This window comes from Mugil cephalus, chromosome 5 (genome assembly GCF_022458985.1).
Source record: "Mugil cephalus isolate CIBA_MC_2020 chromosome 5, CIBA_Mcephalus_1.1, whole genome shotgun sequence".
NCBI lineage: Eukaryota > Metazoa > Chordata > Actinopteri > Mugiliformes > Mugilidae > Mugil > Mugil cephalus.
The window spans coordinates 2506292-2526433 of NC_061774.1; the positions used below are offsets into that span (position 1 = coordinate 2506292).

General features: G+C 40.4%; 1 protein-coding gene across 1 annotated transcript in view; it reads left to right on the top strand.

The window, feature by feature from the left end:
• Positions 1–18544, top strand: part of LOC125008432 (fibroblast growth factor receptor-like 1) — a 63931-nt gene extending 45387 nt beyond the window's left edge. Inside the window, exons 4-8 of the mRNA XM_047585662.1 lie at positions 7441–7518; positions 12337–12630; positions 14436–14608; positions 14698–14878; positions 15089–18544. Of these exons, the coding sequence (XP_047441618.1) occupies positions 7441–7518; positions 12337–12630; positions 14436–14608; positions 14698–14878; positions 15089–15513 (1151 nt within the window). The 3' untranslated portion in view covers positions 15514–18544. The remainder of the gene's footprint in view (positions 1–7440; positions 7519–12336; positions 12631–14435; positions 14609–14697; positions 14879–15088) is intronic.
• The last annotated feature ends 1598 nt before the right edge of the window (positions 18545–20142 follow it).

The window sequence follows — 20142 nt, forward strand, 5'->3', positions numbered from 1 at the left end:
AACAAAAAAACAACCAAAATTATAGCCACCAAGCCAGATGTATGGTTGGCCATCAGATCTGTGCTCTAGCCTTCACTGCACAACCTTCATCTTTCCGGAAATCTCACTTCATCTTGTGGCAACACTGCATCAGCTGTGATTGCTCCAGTTCACATTGTGGTATACAATTTCCTCATCCATGTCTCTCAGCGGCAGAACAAAATTGTCCCACTTATAGCATCTTACACACCACATACTCGGACATCTTCAGTCTTTTGTGCTTAGCAGTTGTTTTCCTAATACTAACTGTTGTTCATCATTTACTCCAACATGATGCGCTCAGTTCCAGTTCTCTTTGTTTGAAAAATTCACAGAGAAACTCAATACAGCTGACTACCATTGTAGCTTCTTAATTATAAAACAATGCTGACAATGCTGAAAAATGCTTACACTTACACAGCATGGGCTCTGCATATATCCGTTGCAGCTTTACTGGCAGTTTCCAGTTGTAGCACATCACTTCACCCAGTTTTCTAGAAGGTCAATCACATCAATAACAGAGCATCAAATCTACCAGCCTAACTCTACTATGTATACTGAAGAAGACTGTTTGATAGGAACCGATGTTCCATTGCAGAAAGAATAGATTTGTGTAATCTAAATATTAGCCTCATTATTATTTTTAATAAGTTTTGTAATAATAGTGTGTCACTATTTTGTTGAAATTGGGATAAAAACATTGATATCCACATCTGTGGTCAGTGGTTTGGCTGTCCCTGAGTTGTCCTTGGAGGATGACATGCTGTTAACTGCATATGAAACACAACCGCAGACAGAAAGTTTCCACACACCATCTACAGTATTAAGGTTTGAGCTGCAGTGTGTAAAGCTAACCATTCATTACAATGACACAGTGTGTAATGTTGCAACAAGCTGCAACAGAATCTGAATAAATATTCCTAAAATTAGTGTTGCTGGAGAGACAACAATTTTTGGATTGCGGGGTCAAAATCCAGGTCAACTGTGGTGTAAAACTAAACAAAAATAATGAAACAGAGGGAAAGTTCGGATGTCTCTCAATTTACCAGTTTCAAAAATATGCAATCTCTGGTGTTATTCCATTCCACAATAATAGGCTTATGACACAAGAATGAACCACACAACATGGTGCTTTATTGTTTTCATGGTATCACTGAGGTGATGGAGTTATAATGACAGTGTGTGTTATTATAGGGGGTCAGTGCACTGACAGGCCAGCCAGCCACTGAAAGACATATGATGTTTATTCTGGTGGTTGTTGCAGTACATGGGTTTTAGGAGGACAGATCACTGCACAGCTGTATGGAAGAAAAAGTTCATGTGTCGGACACCCAAATGCATTCATTTATAGTTGTACAATCTTACTGAGCTTCTGTTAACCTACTATAGCAATCCAGGAGTCATTTATTAAACAGATTCAGAGAATATTCAAGTAATAATAATAATAATAATAATAATAATAATGATGATGATGCATTGGTTTTATATTGCGCTTTTCCATTTTTAGATGCTCAAAGCATTTACAATTGTATGCATTATGTGTAACGATTCATCCACTACATGGACGAATCGATTTATTTTCCTATGATCCGACTACATCCATCCGTGCTCGGCAAGTTGGCCTTACGGATGACATACATCGGTCTGATATCAATTTATCGATTCGCTTAGAGTATTTACTTGAGATACACTGTAAAACTGGACAAACAAATTTTACAAAGTAGTTTTAAATACCAAAAACATCGTTATACAAATATGCTTTAGCTTGCGGCTAATGTCAATGGCAAAATTAATGTATATGCTAATGCTAACATTCGTCTTCACATGTCCTTGCCTCCCCGCCTCGCCCCACAAGAAAACAACTCGATGAAACGTCAGATAATTTAACGTGCAGCGTCAGTCACCACCATCATGTGATATTGTCAACAGACCAGCGTGTAGTGAGAACGTCAGCGCTCAAAAAAGGAGATAATAAACAGAAACGGACATGTGGTGTTAAACTTCTGGGCCATAACAACCTCGTTCTTCATTGATAAACCGAGCGCCGTCCAGCGGATCGAGACACTTGAGGAAGTTTAAAAAGTGACTGTAAGAGGTAGATTAAGAACCCCAAAGAGTAGATACTGAGCCAGACAGTTATCTGTTGGCGGCCCGCCACTCCTACATGAATGTAGAGGAAACACTGAGTAGGTATTTTTTTCAGTCACACTGGTTTCATTTTTGGCTAAAAAGTTACTGAATCGATTTCAAGTAAGTGAATCGTTTCGGATCGTATCGTTCTAAATTAACCAAAATCGTCTTTGAATCGTATCGGCAACCACGAATCGTGAATCGAATCGAATCGCTGTTAAAACGAATCGTTACATCCCTAGTATGCATTATTCATTCACTCAGACAGTAACACCTTGTTGGTGGTAAACTACCTCAGTTGTCACAGCTGCCCTGAGGCAGACTGATGGAAACATGTCAAGTCAAGATAATAAATGAAATAATGACTGTTAGATAACGACTGGTATTTCCCGTCTCATCTTCTAGTACTGGGGTACACACTGGAGAACATGCCACAGATATTTCTTTTTCTGAAAATATTAAAAGCTATTCCTTAAAACCTATTTAGATAAATCTAATTCTTTGACTGTGATGAATGACCATTTATGTCATAGTAGCTGGTTTTATTTCACTCATGAAAACTGATTGATTTTACAGCATGTTAAGTAACATATAGCAACGATTTGTGATTTCTGCTCATTTACAAAGTACGACGTGTGGTTTAACTTCAGCATTGGTCAAAAGTGCAACCCACCGTGACGTTCAATGAATGTTTTTGCAAAAATAAACCCTCCTAAGATGCAGGTTTTACCGAACAATGCCTCATCTTTCAGGGTTATTTAAAACTTGTTCACTTGTGGTAGGCCCTGTTTGAATTATGAAGTAAATCATCAAGTACGTGAGGCAAGTTGTGGCTGTGTAAAGCCTGAGACTGTGACCGTGGTCAATTTTAGAGGACTACCAGTGGTTTGCAGGGTTTGTCAGATACACAAACTCACATCAGGACTGCTGGTTTTGGCCCTGGTGCTGCAGCAGGCGGTGGTCAGTAGAAGCTGACACAGTAACATCTCTTTCTCTCCCCTCACACGCTCGACTCTAACACATACTGAGGTTCTGTCCACATATCCAGTGTCTCTATATTAAAACCTGGGAGGACATGACCCTTTAGGAAAACATCGCTCCCCTGCGGACACACTCACAGATACAAACACACACACTGGATTGTGAAGACTCATATTTCTGAACCTGCTCATGTCCAATTGCTGCCTTTTCTATTCAGACTTAAAAGCAAATACAAGAAGAGGTTATACAAGTATACACACTCTCACACGGGGGTACCCAGCCAGTGGATGTGTGAAATGTAGTTTACTGGGGAACCATGGTCCCCCCTGCAGATAAAGAGAGTGATGAATGAAAGGAAACAAGCAAGAAAAAACAAGACAAAAAGCACAACAATCAAATTATAAATGTTACACAAATATATTTCTAACTCACTGTGGTTTTGTACTCAGTCAGAAGCTACTTCACATCAGGCAGCATACTTGCAAATTTAAAGGTGCCCATGTCTGCTACAAGCAATGTATCTCTTCAATGAATTTGAAGATATACAGTGATAGACAGATGGACAGATGTTTAGATGGTTCATTACCAGAATATGTGTTGGGGAGAAACAAGGCTGCATGAAATATACAGCATGTAAAACACATTACAATTAGTTTGGCTATTTATTTGAATAAGTCAAAACTGTCACATTGCAAATGTATAACTTGTATATGTCAGAGAAGTGGACTGTTGGATTAGGTTTAGCTCGTTCCTCCTCCTGCTCTCTTTCTCTTTTCCTGCCTCTACTCGGCTGCTCTTGGGCAGATGGTCTCTCCACATCGTTCATTCTTGCCACTGTGCTTGCTCTGGGGATTCCAGGCTGGATTTTATGAAGCATTTGGACACAATTTGTGTTGCTATTGATCCTACATAAATAAAATGTAATTTCATTTACTTGAAATCATGGCAGTAGTGCCCCAGAGCAAGCCACATAGCCCATAAACCACTCCCCATGTATACAAATAGCTGGGTTAAAAGCAGAAAACAAATTCCTTGCATTTGTATATTTGCATGTACAAATAAAGCAACGTTTACAGCTGAACATGTCTCATGATACGTCCTCTTGACCTGAGTAAGGTTCTGGTCTCATGGAAGGTGGATTATGCAACTGATTAGTCGTGTGTTTTGGGCAACAGAACCAAGTGACGGTGAAGAAAAATATTTACAAGTTCAGGAGCCTCTAGCCTGCCACGTCCATGCCAGCAAACACTTTCCACTTTAATTCAAACTAGAGGCGATGCCTGGCTGGCCTGGGACGGACGCTTAAATGCTCTATGAGACCTGTGTTGATTTGAGATTGATATGAATGAATCAAACTCGGGTCATGCGTCACTACTAGACTCACATCATGTACACACTTGTTGTTTTAAAGCAGTGTTACCGGCAGTGTTTGTACACGCTTGCTTGCCTTCATGGCCACATGTGTGCTTATCTGACTTTGTCTGAGTGTAAATTTCCTGGTGTGTGTACGTGATCATGTGAGTGTGCGTTAGTTGTTGCAGGCACCAGGCGAAGTATCTGGCTGAACATTAGAAGGTGGAACAAGATCAGAAGAAAATATTTTGTTTATTAAAAACAGCTGGGGCAGGGAGGCTATAGGATTTCTACTATGTGTGTGTTCAACTTGAAACAAATAGCGAATCTTTAGCTCGGTTCCCAAAACCTGCACTGGAGCTGAAGAATCATGTAAAATGGATCCTGCTGGCAGAAAGAGTTTGTAAAGCCTGGATGCCAAACATGCTGACAGATGGCAGGTTTCACCCTCAAAGACACATCTCCATGGAGAAAGTTTAAAATATCCAACACCTAAAAATATGTATGTAAAGCAATGAGTCGTCAAGTTGTTTATGATTAGTAGAACCACACATATTAAGTTTGCCCTCTACTCATAATTATAGTCATGAGTGAGGTGATAATGGAGGAGTCAGCTGGTCAGCTCTTCGACAACATGTGTTTGTGGTCAAACATTAAGTCTTTATTGGCATCAGTGTCCTGTTGGCCTCAGTACAGCTGTATGATTTCACTTTAGAAGTCACACATTTATTTTTGGATCAAACTGGGTTCTGGTTTTGGTTATTTTAGGTTTCCTCCTTCGACGGCTTTATATTTTTATGCCACTGAGGTTGGCATTCAGTTGGCATCCAGCCGCCTCGTATTTTTCAATACGGGGTGACTCAGGAATGTCTTGAGGGAATTTCTTCAAATTTGGCCCAAACTTTCAGTTAGGCTGGAGGAGGATGTGGTTAGACCGGAGGTCGCTGTCCTTAGAAAACTTGTTGAAGACATGTTTTGGGTCATAAATCAACAAATCATTCTTCTTACGATGATGTCATGCACACAAACAGATAAAATTATCAAGTGGATAAATAGATACATTTTTATGTAGAAATATTGCATTGCTACATGCATTATCTGAGTCTGGATGTAAGTTGCAACTCGACTAGTATGTGGAGGTTGTATGCATCAAGCAGGTAAATGAGTTTATACATTCATTTGACCTATTCTGGTTCATCATTTATGCAAACATAAATACAGCGTGTTGTGGGTTTCAACAGGTTTTGGATGCACAGCATAGGTTAGTAGATTCTCTGTCCTGCATGGAGCGTGGAAGCCGTTGAGTTCCCGGCTGTGAGTGGGTTAGCAGGAGGTCTGCCAAGACAGGTTTACAGCCTCACACAAGGCAGGGGGAAGGGTTGGCTTTCTGGTAAGAGTGCTAAACCACGCTCCCCCTTCAGATCAGACCCCCATGCCGCTTGGCTTCAAACGCGCTGCCCCTTTCTCAGAACTTGCTGTGTGTGTTGCAAAGGGGGAGGGCTAAAGGGGGAGTCCGAAAGAGGAGCGAGGTTTGACTGAAATAACGGGCACCTCAAGTTACCATTTAGTCAAATAATGCCCGAACACATGCACTCACACACCCATGTAGGAATTCATATCGCACACACACACACACACACACACACACACACACTGGGCCTGCATCACGTGTACTGTCATGCTATTAATACCAGCCCTAAGGATGCAGGTCATGCTGCGTGTTTGCATTTCTAATGCATCTTTTATGCCATCATCCAAATAGTGATGCTTTAAAGACATTTGGCGCTGCATTAAACGCTCCAAGCTCTCAGGTGGTCTTCTTAAAAAAATCATTGTATGTACCAACATGCACGATAAACATATCCATTTACAGTTCTCTCGCATACTTTCTGCAGGTGGTCCAAGGCTGTTAGGTTCCTTTTTCTTTCCTTCTTTTACTACATCAGGTTTTGGTTGAAGTTTCAGGTTCAAGCCAAGTTAACCGCATGCATTTTTGACAGACCTGATATTGGACTATATCGCCCTCCCACCTCCCCTCCATCCCTCGTAAAGGGCCCCTTGGATACACTGATTCCATCTTGAAGTGGTTCCTAGTGTGAAGGTCCAAGCAGATGTTTGTATCTTTTTAATAATCAGTGTTGGAAGGCGAGATGAGCAAGGCAACCTAATACATGAGTGTGAAAGCAATACGACAGTGTGATTAAATAGACTATAAAGGTATGTGAGAGAGAAGCAATTTTTCCTTGAAAGGTAATATGAGGAACATGATTTTCCTCCGTCCTTTTGTGAAGTCTAGGAGCCAAATTTATGATCATACTTTCTGAGAGCCATGAGTCTGGAATTAAAGCTTTCATTGCCTGTGATTTGCAACAGCAGAAAGTCTCTGGCACATAAATACAAATGGACAAGCATGCGCTACCGTATCGTTTTATTTATCTTTTGTTTTTCTGACTTAACAAAGAATGTGATGCTGGTCCTTGGCTGAATAGGCCGGGATGGAAATGAGGTTTTTTGAAATCCGAAAGTAGAAGTGTATGGTCCAGCAATTATCTTGTATTAGGGTACATCACGATTTCTTCACACAGAAATTGTTTACACATTATGGGTGCTGAACAGTTACATATTAACCTCTGGTTGAATTTATCTGCCATCAGTCTGACTTGAAGCCATGTGTTTCATCACCTTTTCTGCTGCACAGGTTTTAGCCAAAAAAAACAAAACATTCACAATCATCTCCTCCCAGGTTTCCACATTCCAATAAATCACTGATTTCTTGATTTTGTCCTGAAAATGTGATCATGCATTACAGCCCCTCATTTGAGCCATTTAATTAAAACTTGAAACGTTTATCTTTGTACCCACATCTTTGTGGATATTTATGCCAATTTAGCTCTAAGTAAATATTTATATGTCTTAGTTTCCAGTTCACTGATCTCTTGTCTTTCTCTTTCTCACCAGATGACTCCAGCTCAAGAAATGGAGCGGGGGCAGCCCACGGTCACTCGGAACATACCCCAGAGCTCGCAGGAAAAATGGGTAAGCACTTCTGACCCCCCACATATCGTCTTATCACAGATATTAACATTTGAAAATGTGAAAAAAAAGTCTGAGAGAAAAAAAGGTGACACATGACACGGTGTAACATTTTAAGAAGTACAGTAGCCGATTGTACAATAAACACCTTGCCAGAGGGGAGAAGGTGACGGTATATGCCCACACACAGACACACAAATAGACTCAGGCACACATCAGGGTGGCTGTTTGTGTAAGTAATTGGCTCTGACAGAGTTGAGAGCGGTCTATTTGTGTGAGGTGTGATTTGGTGGGACACATTCCTTCCTTTCCCCCTCTCCCCAAGTCTCCCTGGGCCCTCTCGTCATGTAACTTAACCCTTCTTTCTTTGCTTGTTATCCTTTCATCAGACTCTTTCTCCTTCCCCTTCTCTGCTTTTTTCTGTATAAATATCATTTCACATGCACTTGTGCTGAACTCTGCCTTTAGTTTTTTTATTTATTCATTTTCCTCTCTGTACTCACTCAAACCAGCCCAACATACCCATGAGCTGCTTTTGGGTACATACAAACACCATCAGAAGATCCACATATAAGCTTTATCCTCAGGAGAATCTGCCTTTGAATGCTCTAAAGTGAAATGTACTGAATAATCATTCTAAACACTCACAGTCTTTACTGTAATTAAATAGTAAGGTTGACATCACTCCCACCTCCGTTAATAAACTATGGTGCTACAGCAGTTAACTGTGCTGTGCTCTGCTTAAACAGTGAGTAAGTATGCCTTTATGACATCACAAAAGTTTCCATTACAAAATAAATAAAATTAAAAAAAAGCAATACTTATGAAATTTCTTATGAAAGTTTAATTGGCCTTTGAATGTATTTTAATTGAAAAGTGTCTCGTGAATGAGCTTTAACTCTCATGAAGTCTCGTCTCATGATATTACATAATGCTTTTAAATTTCACTTTGAGGTACATGGACTTCAAATGAACTGGTCACATGACCCACTGCATCATCTCTGGTGACGAGGAAATGCGAAAACAGTGTTTCCATTGCACTTTTGCAATACACTTTTATATTGAGACGTCTGGAAACCACCTCACGAGAGCATAAAAGTGTTTTAGCAATATTTGAGAGTTTTTTTGAAATGTAGTTGTTTCCACAATTTAGGTTTTGGGTACTTGTGGGGCTAATAGAAAGGTAACGATTGTCTCTTCAGGTGTATTTATTTATTTATTTTTTTCATTTTTTTGTTCCCTTTCTTTATGATGAGTTAGATTTACTAGCTCCACTCTAACCAAAGCCCAAATCCTGACCCGAATCTTCATCTAAATCTTTATCTAAATCCTTCACTTGAAGTTTTCAACTCAGAATGAGCCAACATGACCTCCGATAGTTAAAATCCCCACTATCGTAGTATCAAAAATCCCTAATGGATTGCACAAGCCTCTCTCTCTCACACACTCTCTCTCACATTCTCCCTCTCTTCATTTCTTTCTGTCTCTGGCACACCGTCTGATCAAAGGCAGTCCGTCGGAGGGTCACCAGTATTTTTACACTGTGAAGTGTGGCGTTGAAGTGGCCCCTGAGACCCAGTACAAGCCTGCCCTTTTGCACACTCTGGCTCTCACCTTCTACCCTCTCCTCTTCTCTCTCATATCGCTTTTTCACTTCGTCCTTGCTTTTCCCCTCTCTCTTTCTCTCCCTTTTTCTTTCATGTGCCCTCTCTTTTTATTGTTTTAACTCTCTTTTACAGTCTTTTGTAAACAGTCACCTAAATATGAACTTCACGCGTTCTTTTTCCATCTGCTTTCTTCCATCTTTGTTTGATTTGTTTCATCTTAGATGGTATAAATTCAGTTCATTTCAGGTACACCTTGCAGTATTTCGTTCATCCTCCCCTCTCTCGTCTTTATCCAGTGCAGCTGCACTTTGCTTTGGCTCTTCTCCACTTGTTACTGTTAATTTCAGCGGGCACACCAGCTGAATTTATGTAATCATCAAAGCCAGATATTAAACTATGAACCGTTGTCTCGTCCATTCTGCTTTCCTCACTCTGTGCTGGATCTGTTGACTCTGTCTGGTCACAGTTCAGCTGTAGTCCAGTAGCTTTTCTCAGACTCAGGGGGCACAGAGGCGAGACTTAAAAGCCTTTCCGGTATGTTTGTTTTGTCATCCTGCCCAGGTTCAGGCCTGTCGACAGAGAGCTATATTCCACTGAGTAATGCAGCTTTAGTGAAATCTCCCAATTTGACCGCTCAAACCCCGTCACATAACTCTCCCCCTGTTTGTTTACCCAGAGTTAGAATAATAGCTGTGTCCAATGAAAGAGATGCAACTGCAGTAGTCTGAGGCTGGTTTATCGCCCTGGTTGATGGCTATCTGCTCCGGTTAGAACACGAGGGCTATAAAATCAAGCGCTCCTGTGAATGATTTTCTCTTTCCTCACAACTGTTTTTTTTTCTTTGTTCTTTGCTCTGTTTTCATTGATCGTCGTTTTTCAAAGATGATGTGAGTGTAGGACTTTAGATTAGCACCCTGCCACTATTTTATCTGTAAGGAAGTATATTAAACTTTCATGCTGAGTAGGAGATTCTGGATCGTGTGTGTGTGTGTGTGTGTGTGTGTGTGTGTGTGTGTGTGTGTGGTCATGTCAATAAGCCATTCCTATCAGGGAGAAGAGGAAGTGCTTAGATATTTTTTTCTCAAACAAAACAATTAGGGTTTATTACAGCAAATTAGACTGTATATACCAAGAGGCGCGTTGCCATATGTTGTTACGACGCAACATGGAATTCCTGGCTGAGGTCATCGCCGCCAATCACAGCAAGTCACTGTGTCTTGCATTTTGTCCTTAAATTGTCTCAAATATCTGTACAGGATGAGATCATTCAATTTGGTCCTAATTCGATTTTTCTTATTTATAAACGTCATGGAAACACATGTCCCAAGTCTTTTGATATAACGCATGAATGCCCCTCTGTGCAGATTGTAATTATTATTAACTTTAAAGAAATTGATTTCATGGTACATAATGGAGGGTTATGCACCAGTGCTGACTACAGTGGTGGAAAACAGCTTTCAGATACCCCATGTATTTGTAAAATATTGCGTTACTCTTCAAGTAGAATTTCTTTTAGTACAGTTACAGATAAAATACTGAACAAATCCCTGACAGTCATTCAAAACTAAAAATTGATTGGTTCCATAAAAATACAGAAGACACATCTGAAGATACAGATTCTCATCCAGGAAGGACACAGCTGCCTCCAGATCTCCAGGAAGTGCAGATGCAGTCCTTCAGCAGTTGGATCCACTCTGAAGAAACACAGAAGAACCAATAGCTTGGAAGATAAACCAAGATCTGGGCGTCAAAGGGTTTCTTCAGCAAGAAATGACTGCATCCTGATCCGCATGTACAGGGAAAACCACCAAATGACATCACAGGAGCTCCAACAGCGGTGGTCAAACCAAACTGGTGTCCAGTGCTCCACCCGCACCGTGTGTGGTTGACTTTTAGATCATGGCTTAAGGTCCTACCCGGCTTTCAAGAAGCCACTGATCAAAGAGAGACCGAGGTTAGCCCAATATTGTTGGGCCCAAGCACACAAGAACTGGTCAGTCAGGAAATAGAAGATGATTCTGTGATCGGATGAGTCCAGTTTCCAGCTTTATCTTCCTGCTAATCTGAGGCTACACAGAAGGTCAGGCAAAGCATTATCTCCAGCATGTTCAGTACCTACTGTCAAAATGGTGCTCCCTTCTTCACTGTTCTGTCGAGGTTTCAGCAAGATAATGCCCCTTTCCACACATCCAGGGCCAGTAGAACTTGGCTGCAGGAGCACAGTACCCAGGTCTTAGAGTGACCAGCTCAATCCCTGGACATGAGCCCCATTGAAAATCTGTGGTGGATTATCAAAAGATCATTTTCAAAGCACAAACCAAAGAATTTAGAAGAATTAAAAGTAGTAATTCAAGAAGAAGGGGACAAGATTACCCCTCAACAGTGTGAAAGGCTCATGGGGAGCATGGCAGCCAGGATTAGAGCTGTACTCTGTGTTAATGCCTTGAGTACCAAATGTTAATTTGATGATGTGATGGTTTATTTATTTTTTGTTCAGTTTTGAACACATTCTGTTATTCATTGTTGATACTGGCAATGTTGAGAACTGACATTTTTGAACTGTCAAAAATTAAGTTTTGTTAGTTTGTCTTGTAAACAATAAACAAAATACATATAATTTGTGTTTGTTTGTGTCTGTCTAATGCAGCCACACATTGTGAAACACACACAAAAAAGATTTTTCCACAAATATGTCAGGATAAAACCTTTTTCCACCACTTGCACACATCTTTCTGATAGAACCGGATAGCAAAAAGAGCTACTTTCCTTGATGTAAAGAGCAACTAAAACCTGTAACTCAGGAGGTCAGAAACATGACTATACCCTCTGTCTGTGTCACAGACTGTGTCAGATAACATGGCTTTGATTGCTCTTTATGTCTAATAAAAGTGTCTCATAGGAATCTTCAATAAATTCCACCATTTTTCCCCAATCTGGTCTCCTTCCACTGCCCCAGAGAACAGATGAGTGCTTGTAAATATAAACCTGCTCCATAAACCGTTTACCTCTGCTAATAACTGTCATTGCTCTTTTCTGTCCTGTGGCCTGCTCCAGAGTGGGAGAGACAGTTGTTTATCCTTAAATGATATTTGGTCATACTATGTTTAATTGAACTCATTATCCAAAGTGCATGTACATTTTGTTTTTGTGTTCTGTGGGCTACCAACATAACACAACAACCTCTCTCTAATCACTGCGTTAATTCACCTTGCAGTTCGCCCACGTTTCACTCAGCCAGCGAAGATGAGGAAACGCGTCATCGCACGGCCAGTCGGCAGCTCCGTGCGACTGAAATGCATGGCGAGCGGAAACCCCCGGCCCGACATTGTTTGGTTGAAGGACAACAGGCCTCTGGTGGATGACGAAAGTGGCGCATCGGGGGAAGGGAAGAAGAAGAGGTGGACTCTGAGTCTGAGGAACCTCACACCGGAGCACAGCGGGAAGTACACCTGCCACGTCTCCAACAGAGCTGGAGAGATTAACGCCACCTACAAAGTGGAAGTCATACGTGAGTCACCAGTGTATCTTAGAAAGATGGATGGTCAGAGCTAAAGATAAGGGTTAGTTTATCAGGGTAAAATAAGGTGTCATATTTTCCAGCTTTTAGTTGCATTAGTTGAAGGCTGATTAAAAACACACTTACCATGTGGATCTGACTGGACCTGTCATCCTGGTTAGTGTTTCAGCAAAAACACGTTATACGTAATATGTTACCAGTTACAACCTGAGCTCAGCTTTGTCTGATATGTTTACTTTGGACACTGTTTTAAAATTGATGTATAGAATCATAGCATCTCAAAATCTGCTTGTGAAATGTTTAATATATTTAAAGTATGTCTGCTTGTGGTCGTTTCATGCCGTGACACATCAGAAAGCACATTTGTGGCATTGTGGTGTTTGAGAATTCCTGCTGGTTATAATATAACAGCAGGAATTCTGCTCACCCAAACAATAATATACATGACTCTGGACACTGTATGCATATTATTGTTTTACTGAGGGGCCTGTGTGACTAAATAGCAGGGTTTGAAATGGGTTTTGTGTCCATTTTGGCACACAATACAGTGATTATGTAGAATGTATAAGATCAGATGATCAAGAGAGCCATAATTAACTTTTCAATTCACTTTCCAGTGATATCTTTGGAAAGCAGTATAGAATACAGTATCATCTGCTGGTCCTCTTACACAGTCTGCACTATTCTGTGTTGGCTTATGAGCTGCACCAAGTTTGAAGTAACTTTTAGAACTTTCTTTCAGTGGCATTTATAGTAAAGGTTGTTCAAGCGAGCAAAGATTTTTAATTCTTTCAGTTCGGAAGTCGAGCCAGCTGCAGTTTTTGTCTAAAAAAGGTGTAGCTTTATTCCTGAGAGCAGTGTGTGTTTTATGACGAATCATGGCTGTTTAGTGATGTATTTGTTCGTGTTGGAAGGCTGCAGAAGCTGTTTTGACGCTGGATGATTTAGCGCTGAGCTGGTCGGTGAGAGTTGGTGTTGAATTAATGTGTGTGCGCACAATGAACTGAGTGTAACCAAAAGTTATAGCTCTGTTGAGAGCCCCAAACTAGCACTCTCCACTCTCACTTTACTTGCCACATCTGTTCGACATTAAACTACAGCTGTAGCCTTTCCTAAAAGACGGTTTCACGCACACACATGAATAAAAAGCAAGTAAATCAGACCACTGCTTACTTGTGTCAAATGTGACATTTTTTTTATCAGTTGAGATTCAATCAGCTGTCAGTCACGAGGAGGAACAGGGAGTCCAGCTCAGAAAACTGAAAAAAGTGGAGATTCTTATATTCTTATGTACATAGGAACATAAATTATCAGATGATACACATGGATTTGCACCTGCTAAGAGAGCAGTTGGGAGTACTTTGTAAAGCTAGGATTAAAATAGTTTTCTGATGAAATATATTAAATGCAGATTTCACACTTTTTGTAACTTTAGTCTTTGTATTTTTTTTTCTTGTGCAGCAGGACGTCTGTAATGTTCACATAAGATTGCGTTTCATTATAAACTGAGAAAATTTGATAAAAGAGCTGAAAGTAAGGGCTCTATTTGTCTGTATTCAGCACAGAGTGTGAATTGTGTTGCTGAAAATCTTTCTTATTGACTTTAATCGGTACAGGTGTATTCAATAAATAGAGTTTATAGTCTCCTGACTTTAATTTAGTTGGATTTGACAATCACATAATCAAATCATGTAGCCTTGTTGACTGCAGTAGAGCATGATATTAAATATTTTTTCCTCTCTCTCTCTCTCTCTCTCTCTCTCTCTCTCTGTGGGTGTTGACTTGTTCTTCTTCAGAGCGCACCAACTCTAAACCCATCTTGACCGGTACTCATCCTGTCAACACCACTGTGGACTACGGAGGAACCACGTCCTTCCAGTGTAAAGTCCGCAGTGATGTCAAGCCGGTTATCCAGTGGCTAAAAAGAGTTGAACCTGGTGACGAGAACAAATTCAACTCCACCATTGAGGTACAAACGCACATGGGCGAAACACAAATTATGGCTCCTTAGCGTGATTTGACTGAATGATTTAATAAGTTTTTGGGTTTTATTCAAAGGTCGGAGACCATCGCTTTGTGGTCCTGCCGACAGGAGAGGTGTGGTCGCGTCCTGATGGATCCTACCTCAACAAGCTGCTGATAACCAGAGCCAAGGAGGAAGATGCTGGCATGTACATCTGCCTGGGAGCCAATACAATGGGCTACAGCTTCAGAAGTGCTTACCTCACTGTGCTACCAGGTCAGAGGAAGGAGGAGATGGAAATCAATGTCCATTTCTAAAAACTATTTTCTATCCTTTTTTAAATCATTTAAGCTGCTTGGATAACCACCATTGTTATGTTAACTACTGTGGCGAGAGTGTTCCTCATCATCATCATCATCATCATCATCTAGACAGGTGTTTTATTTTGAGCTGTCATTTATTTCTTCATCTCTCATTGCATTGCAGATCGAAAGCCTCAACTCAACTCTGTCCCCATAGCAACGTCCCCGAGCCTCCCCTGGCCCGTTATTATTGGAATACCATCGGGTGTTGCCTTCATCTTAGGCACTGCCCTCCTCTGGTTCTGCCAGTCAAAACGCACCTGCTCTTCTTCTTCGTCCTCCTCCGCTCTCCCCGCTGCCCAGCGCCTTCCCTCCTCCTCAAATCGAGACCGAGCCTGCCCAGCGCTCCCTCCTCAGCCAGCCAGCGGGGACAAAGATTGTCTCTCTTATGAGGACTACGTCGCCCATCAGCAGCTGCTCCTCTCTCAAGGAGGCGCAGGGTTGGCTCCCAAGGTCTACCCGAAGGTCTACACGGACATTCACACACACACGCACTCACATGTGGATGGAAAAGTGCACCAGCATCAGCACATTCACTACCAGTGTTAGCACGGTGGTGAGCAGCAGGCTTCGGTCGTTTCAGTTCAAATCTTACACGGACATGTTTCAGCGCATGCAGACAAATTCATAACAGTCCACACTAGCTGCTGGAATACCAAGGAAAGCACATGCAAGAGACCATGCGGATTCATACACAGAAACTCTGGATCACGCAGCTCTGCTGCAGCCTCATGTTGTGTGTACATGGACTTAGTCAAGACATGAACAATGAAGAATGTAAAGAAAGAAGGCCCTAATTTTCAGTCTGGCAGCCAATCCAGTGAAATCAATGAGAAAAGCCGACATTGTAATGAAACTTCTCAGTGTTTTCTCAACTGCCTTATTTGAAGCCACAGAGAACTGTGCACTATCGAGGTAATTTAAAAAACAATATATCAGTCTCTACTTGTTTAGTACTTTTTAGTACTTTTTACACAACCTCCTCAGTAACAGTAGAAATACACTTTATTTGGATTACAACTCCTCAAATATATAGTAGTTACTTATGTATATAAACGAGTATATGGCATTTATCGTGCTGTTCCTCCTGGGTAATCTATAAAGAGCAGAATAGCATATACAGTATGTAATGCAATAGCTTAATTTCAGAGTATATCTCAGGCATCGGCCTAACTGAGCCATGAAATAACACTAATCTACAGAAACTCCACAACCTCTGCAAGTAAATGAGCTGATGTTTGCCTCTGACGGCCGCTCCGCTCAATGTCCAGCTGCTATCCGGGGTCCTGCGGGGGGGTGGGGGAGGACGTCAAACTGTAATACAGCTTGGATTTCTTTTAGTCAAAGCTTTGGTGTGATGTTTCAGAAAAGGTTGCAGAAGTCCAGGTAAATAAACCTCCTCACAGGTTCTGTCATTAGAAGTCCCTTTTTTTATGGTGAATGGAGGCATATCCTTTTTTAATATCATCTCCTTTTGTGTGATGCTTGGTTGACCTTTTTAGTAGAGATCTGGATGAAGGTTTTTTATTCTTAAGCCACCAGCACAAAGGGATCACCAACAATGCCTTGACGTCAGGGGCTTTCTAGCAGTTTTTTCTACATTTCATGGATCGGCGTTGGCTCTTTATATACGTCACAGATTCTTGAGAGGGATTTATAGTGCTTAAAATGTCTTCTTAAACACCTCACGCTGTGTGATGTGAGGTATGATGGAAGAGGTTCTGTTCTACACCTGTTGCGCCTTGTTTTTTCATCTAAAGATGAAACGTTTTAGGACAATACAATAGAGTCATCCACCGTTTGATTAAGAAAATGGATGATGTTAATGCTAGTAATATAATATATAATGGTGGGATCCAGTTTAAACACATACATACATACATACATAAACTGATATCAGTGCTCACCATAATTAGGCATAATTAACTGATTTGGAAATCAACCAAAGCTCACGTCAGAAATACAATATTTGCTAGGTTTAACACGCATAAAATCTAAAGATTATTAATTAACCTACTAAAGCATTTCTAAAATCTCCAGTAAGGTTTTACCATTTTTACTTTTTTGTTCATGTATTTGTGTATCAGCACATTTAAGCTCTCAATGTTCCTGGTGGATGTTTGATAAAACCATCCAGCCTATAAAAAAAAACAGCTGCAGCAAACCTCAGTTCACATCTACTTTCAACAGTTTCTCTTTTTTTTCTTTCTCAGGTGTCCATCTTGTTGTTTCTGTGTGTGCTCATGAATCTGACCACTACATAAAAACTGTGTAAAATGATATGCTAAGATAAGATTTACGTTACAGCTGTTTTGCATTACGGCGCTCGCTGAAAGTATGGTTGAAACAGTGGGAGGGTGACTCTGTCCAGAGACGTTTAAGCATAAAAATAATAAATAAATAATGTGTAGAAATGTATTTATGTGAAATATGAACGTTTGCCATAGACATGACTGTTTGTATTAAGTCAGCATTTCTCTCTGCAGCCCTTCCTCAGAATACAGCAGTGAGAACTTTACAAGGTTGTGTTTAAATAACCATGTGACAGGAACTGATATATTGAAATCATCTGGTGACTTCAGTGCTTGCCCTCCACCATTTATTTTTGCACATAAATCTTTAAATTTAAGAAGGACAATTTACAAGTGTATTTTTATAGAGAATTCTCACATTTCTGTTGGTATTTACGTACTAGTCCCTGATGTGTTATCTGCACAGAAAACTGAGAGATGAGAGATTCACACCTTTAAGTGATATTTAAGTCAAAGAGAATTCATGTTTATTCACTGATTCTACTTTACAACCATATAACAACTCACAGATATTCTGATACATTATTTGATCATACGTTCTCCTCTTACCTTCTGTGTAAACCTAAATTAAACAGGCTATTGCAGAGAAAATGTGTTACTCTGCTGCCTAAATGACTGTGATACAGTTCCAAAGAGAGTTCATTGAAATGCCTCAGCTTTGACTCAGACTAGCATTTGAAATATTTCATTTCTCTCTCGTGGAGATGTTTTCCTCGTCCTCCCCGTCTCATCTCTTTTGAAACATCTGCTGACAAAGTCGCCCGGAACAATAGCTGAGCTGTGTACATATTACTACATTAAAAATGTCCTTCCTGTATTGGAAGCAGCGTGAAAACAAACATTTTCTGTAGCCTCTGTTACTTAATGTTCTTATCGTTTCAAAGCTAATAAACTGCCAACAGACAGACTGTGTATATGTGCACTTACCACTAGTATGTACATGGAATGCCATTAGTGTTGAAACTATAGAAAATGCTAGATGATTTAGTGAGAGTGCTTCGGACCATACAGTTGCAACACATTGGCCCACACAACATCATAAATGCGAAATTGTCTTGAGATTTTTTTTAAAAAAAAAGTGTGTTTCTAATTTATTTTCTTTTTGACATGTTTATATTTTTTCTTTTCATATAATTGGGCATTATACTGCATGAATGGACTTTGTGTTATAGTCATAATGTAAGCTATGTAGCAGATACCATGGTTCATGTCAATGTAAGATAGTGTATTTATACGTTCTGACAAAATATACAAAATTATATCGATAACCTTCGTATCGACAATCCTGTACAGTCTGTTGTCATTTAGGTTCAAATTTGTTTCCTCTTCATTATAATCATGTTATTGGTGCTATTAAAAAAGTAAAATCAAAGTGTCTTTGGTCTTCAGAGATTCAATTAAGGGTCCTTTGAAGGTATTTGCCAAGAAGAACTTTGATCTTTTCATTTCCATGTCCCTGAGCTGCATCCATTCCTGGTCACACAGACAGAGATTCCACTTCAGTCCGGTACAATACGTCACAGTGCCATGGGACTGTCTTTAAGTGAATGTCCTTCTCTAAATAGTCAAAGCCCTTTAGTTGTGAGAGCTACAGCCGGCGTTTCATCTGTCATCGTGTCTGTCTGGAGAGATGACAGATGGACAAGCGTTGCGTGCAGATGGAGGGTGTGAAGGCACAACGTCTCTCTCCTCTCTGACTCATTTAGGAAAGGAAGATGGTGAAAAAAAACACTGTTGAAAGGATGGGGCAATGGAAAAGAAGTGGGGGTGGCGACGGGGCTGGACATGAGAACAGAAGACTGATGAATAACTTAAGATTGTGTGTGTGTGTGTATATGTGTGTCAGGCTGCATCCTGCTGGGGATGGCTGCTGCCGTCAAGTTGTGTCATCACTATGGGGTGGGGGTGTCTGGTCTGGTCTAGGTGGGCGCTACCTGTCTAATTAACATCCACATGGGTGAAAGCCAGGTCCAAAAGCTTCCCATCAGAACATTGAATTATTACAAATGATCAATATCATTTACTTCTCCTGTCATAATGTTATGCCTGGTCAGTGTATAAAGGAAGTTTTTATTGGTTTGGGCTATTTGTGGGTAGAATCAAGCAATTAACTTTCAAACGGCTGGCTGTTTACACACCCTGCAGACATGGTGCAGCATTACACTTCATTCGTAGTGGTTTTTGTGTAAATTAAAGTCAAGTATTGCATTTTTGCCTTTTTGATCTGTACCAGTGAGCTATCCAGGGTTTACCTGGGAGCTAATTTCATCTGGAGTCTGTATAACTCAGAGAGTGTAGAGGGTGGTGTCAAATAACAACAATTTTCACATGATTTATATACTTATACGGGCTCCTTGACCCCATGAAGTATTTTACTAAATCCCACAACTTAATACATGGAGAGTAAAATGCCTCCATGTGGAAGTGAATTTTGTGAGAAAATACTTTCTAAATACTAGATGTTTATCACTAGAAAGATTTAAGGACGTCACTCGATTCAGTTCCAGTGCAGCTGGAACTGAATAGAAGTGCATAATTGGGATTTCCTCTAACAATAATACTGTAGCATGACCTTGACTTTTAAAGTAGCTTAACTGTAACATAAGTAGTTGTTACAGTCAGTATGATAACATATCAAATAAAAAAGAGTTTGATTTCAATATATCGTCTAAAAAGAATGATAAGATCTCACTTTGAGATGACAAAAACGGGATCGGTAATCCGCATTGTTTTGTAACTTTTTGGGCTGGTTCTAGACTGAGTGCGGGCTTCAGGGGATACTGGATTTGGAGGCGAATGGAAAAGAAGTTTGGAAAAAGAACAATGAAAATATACAGAGAAGAAAAAGATTTTGCGGTTTTAAAAT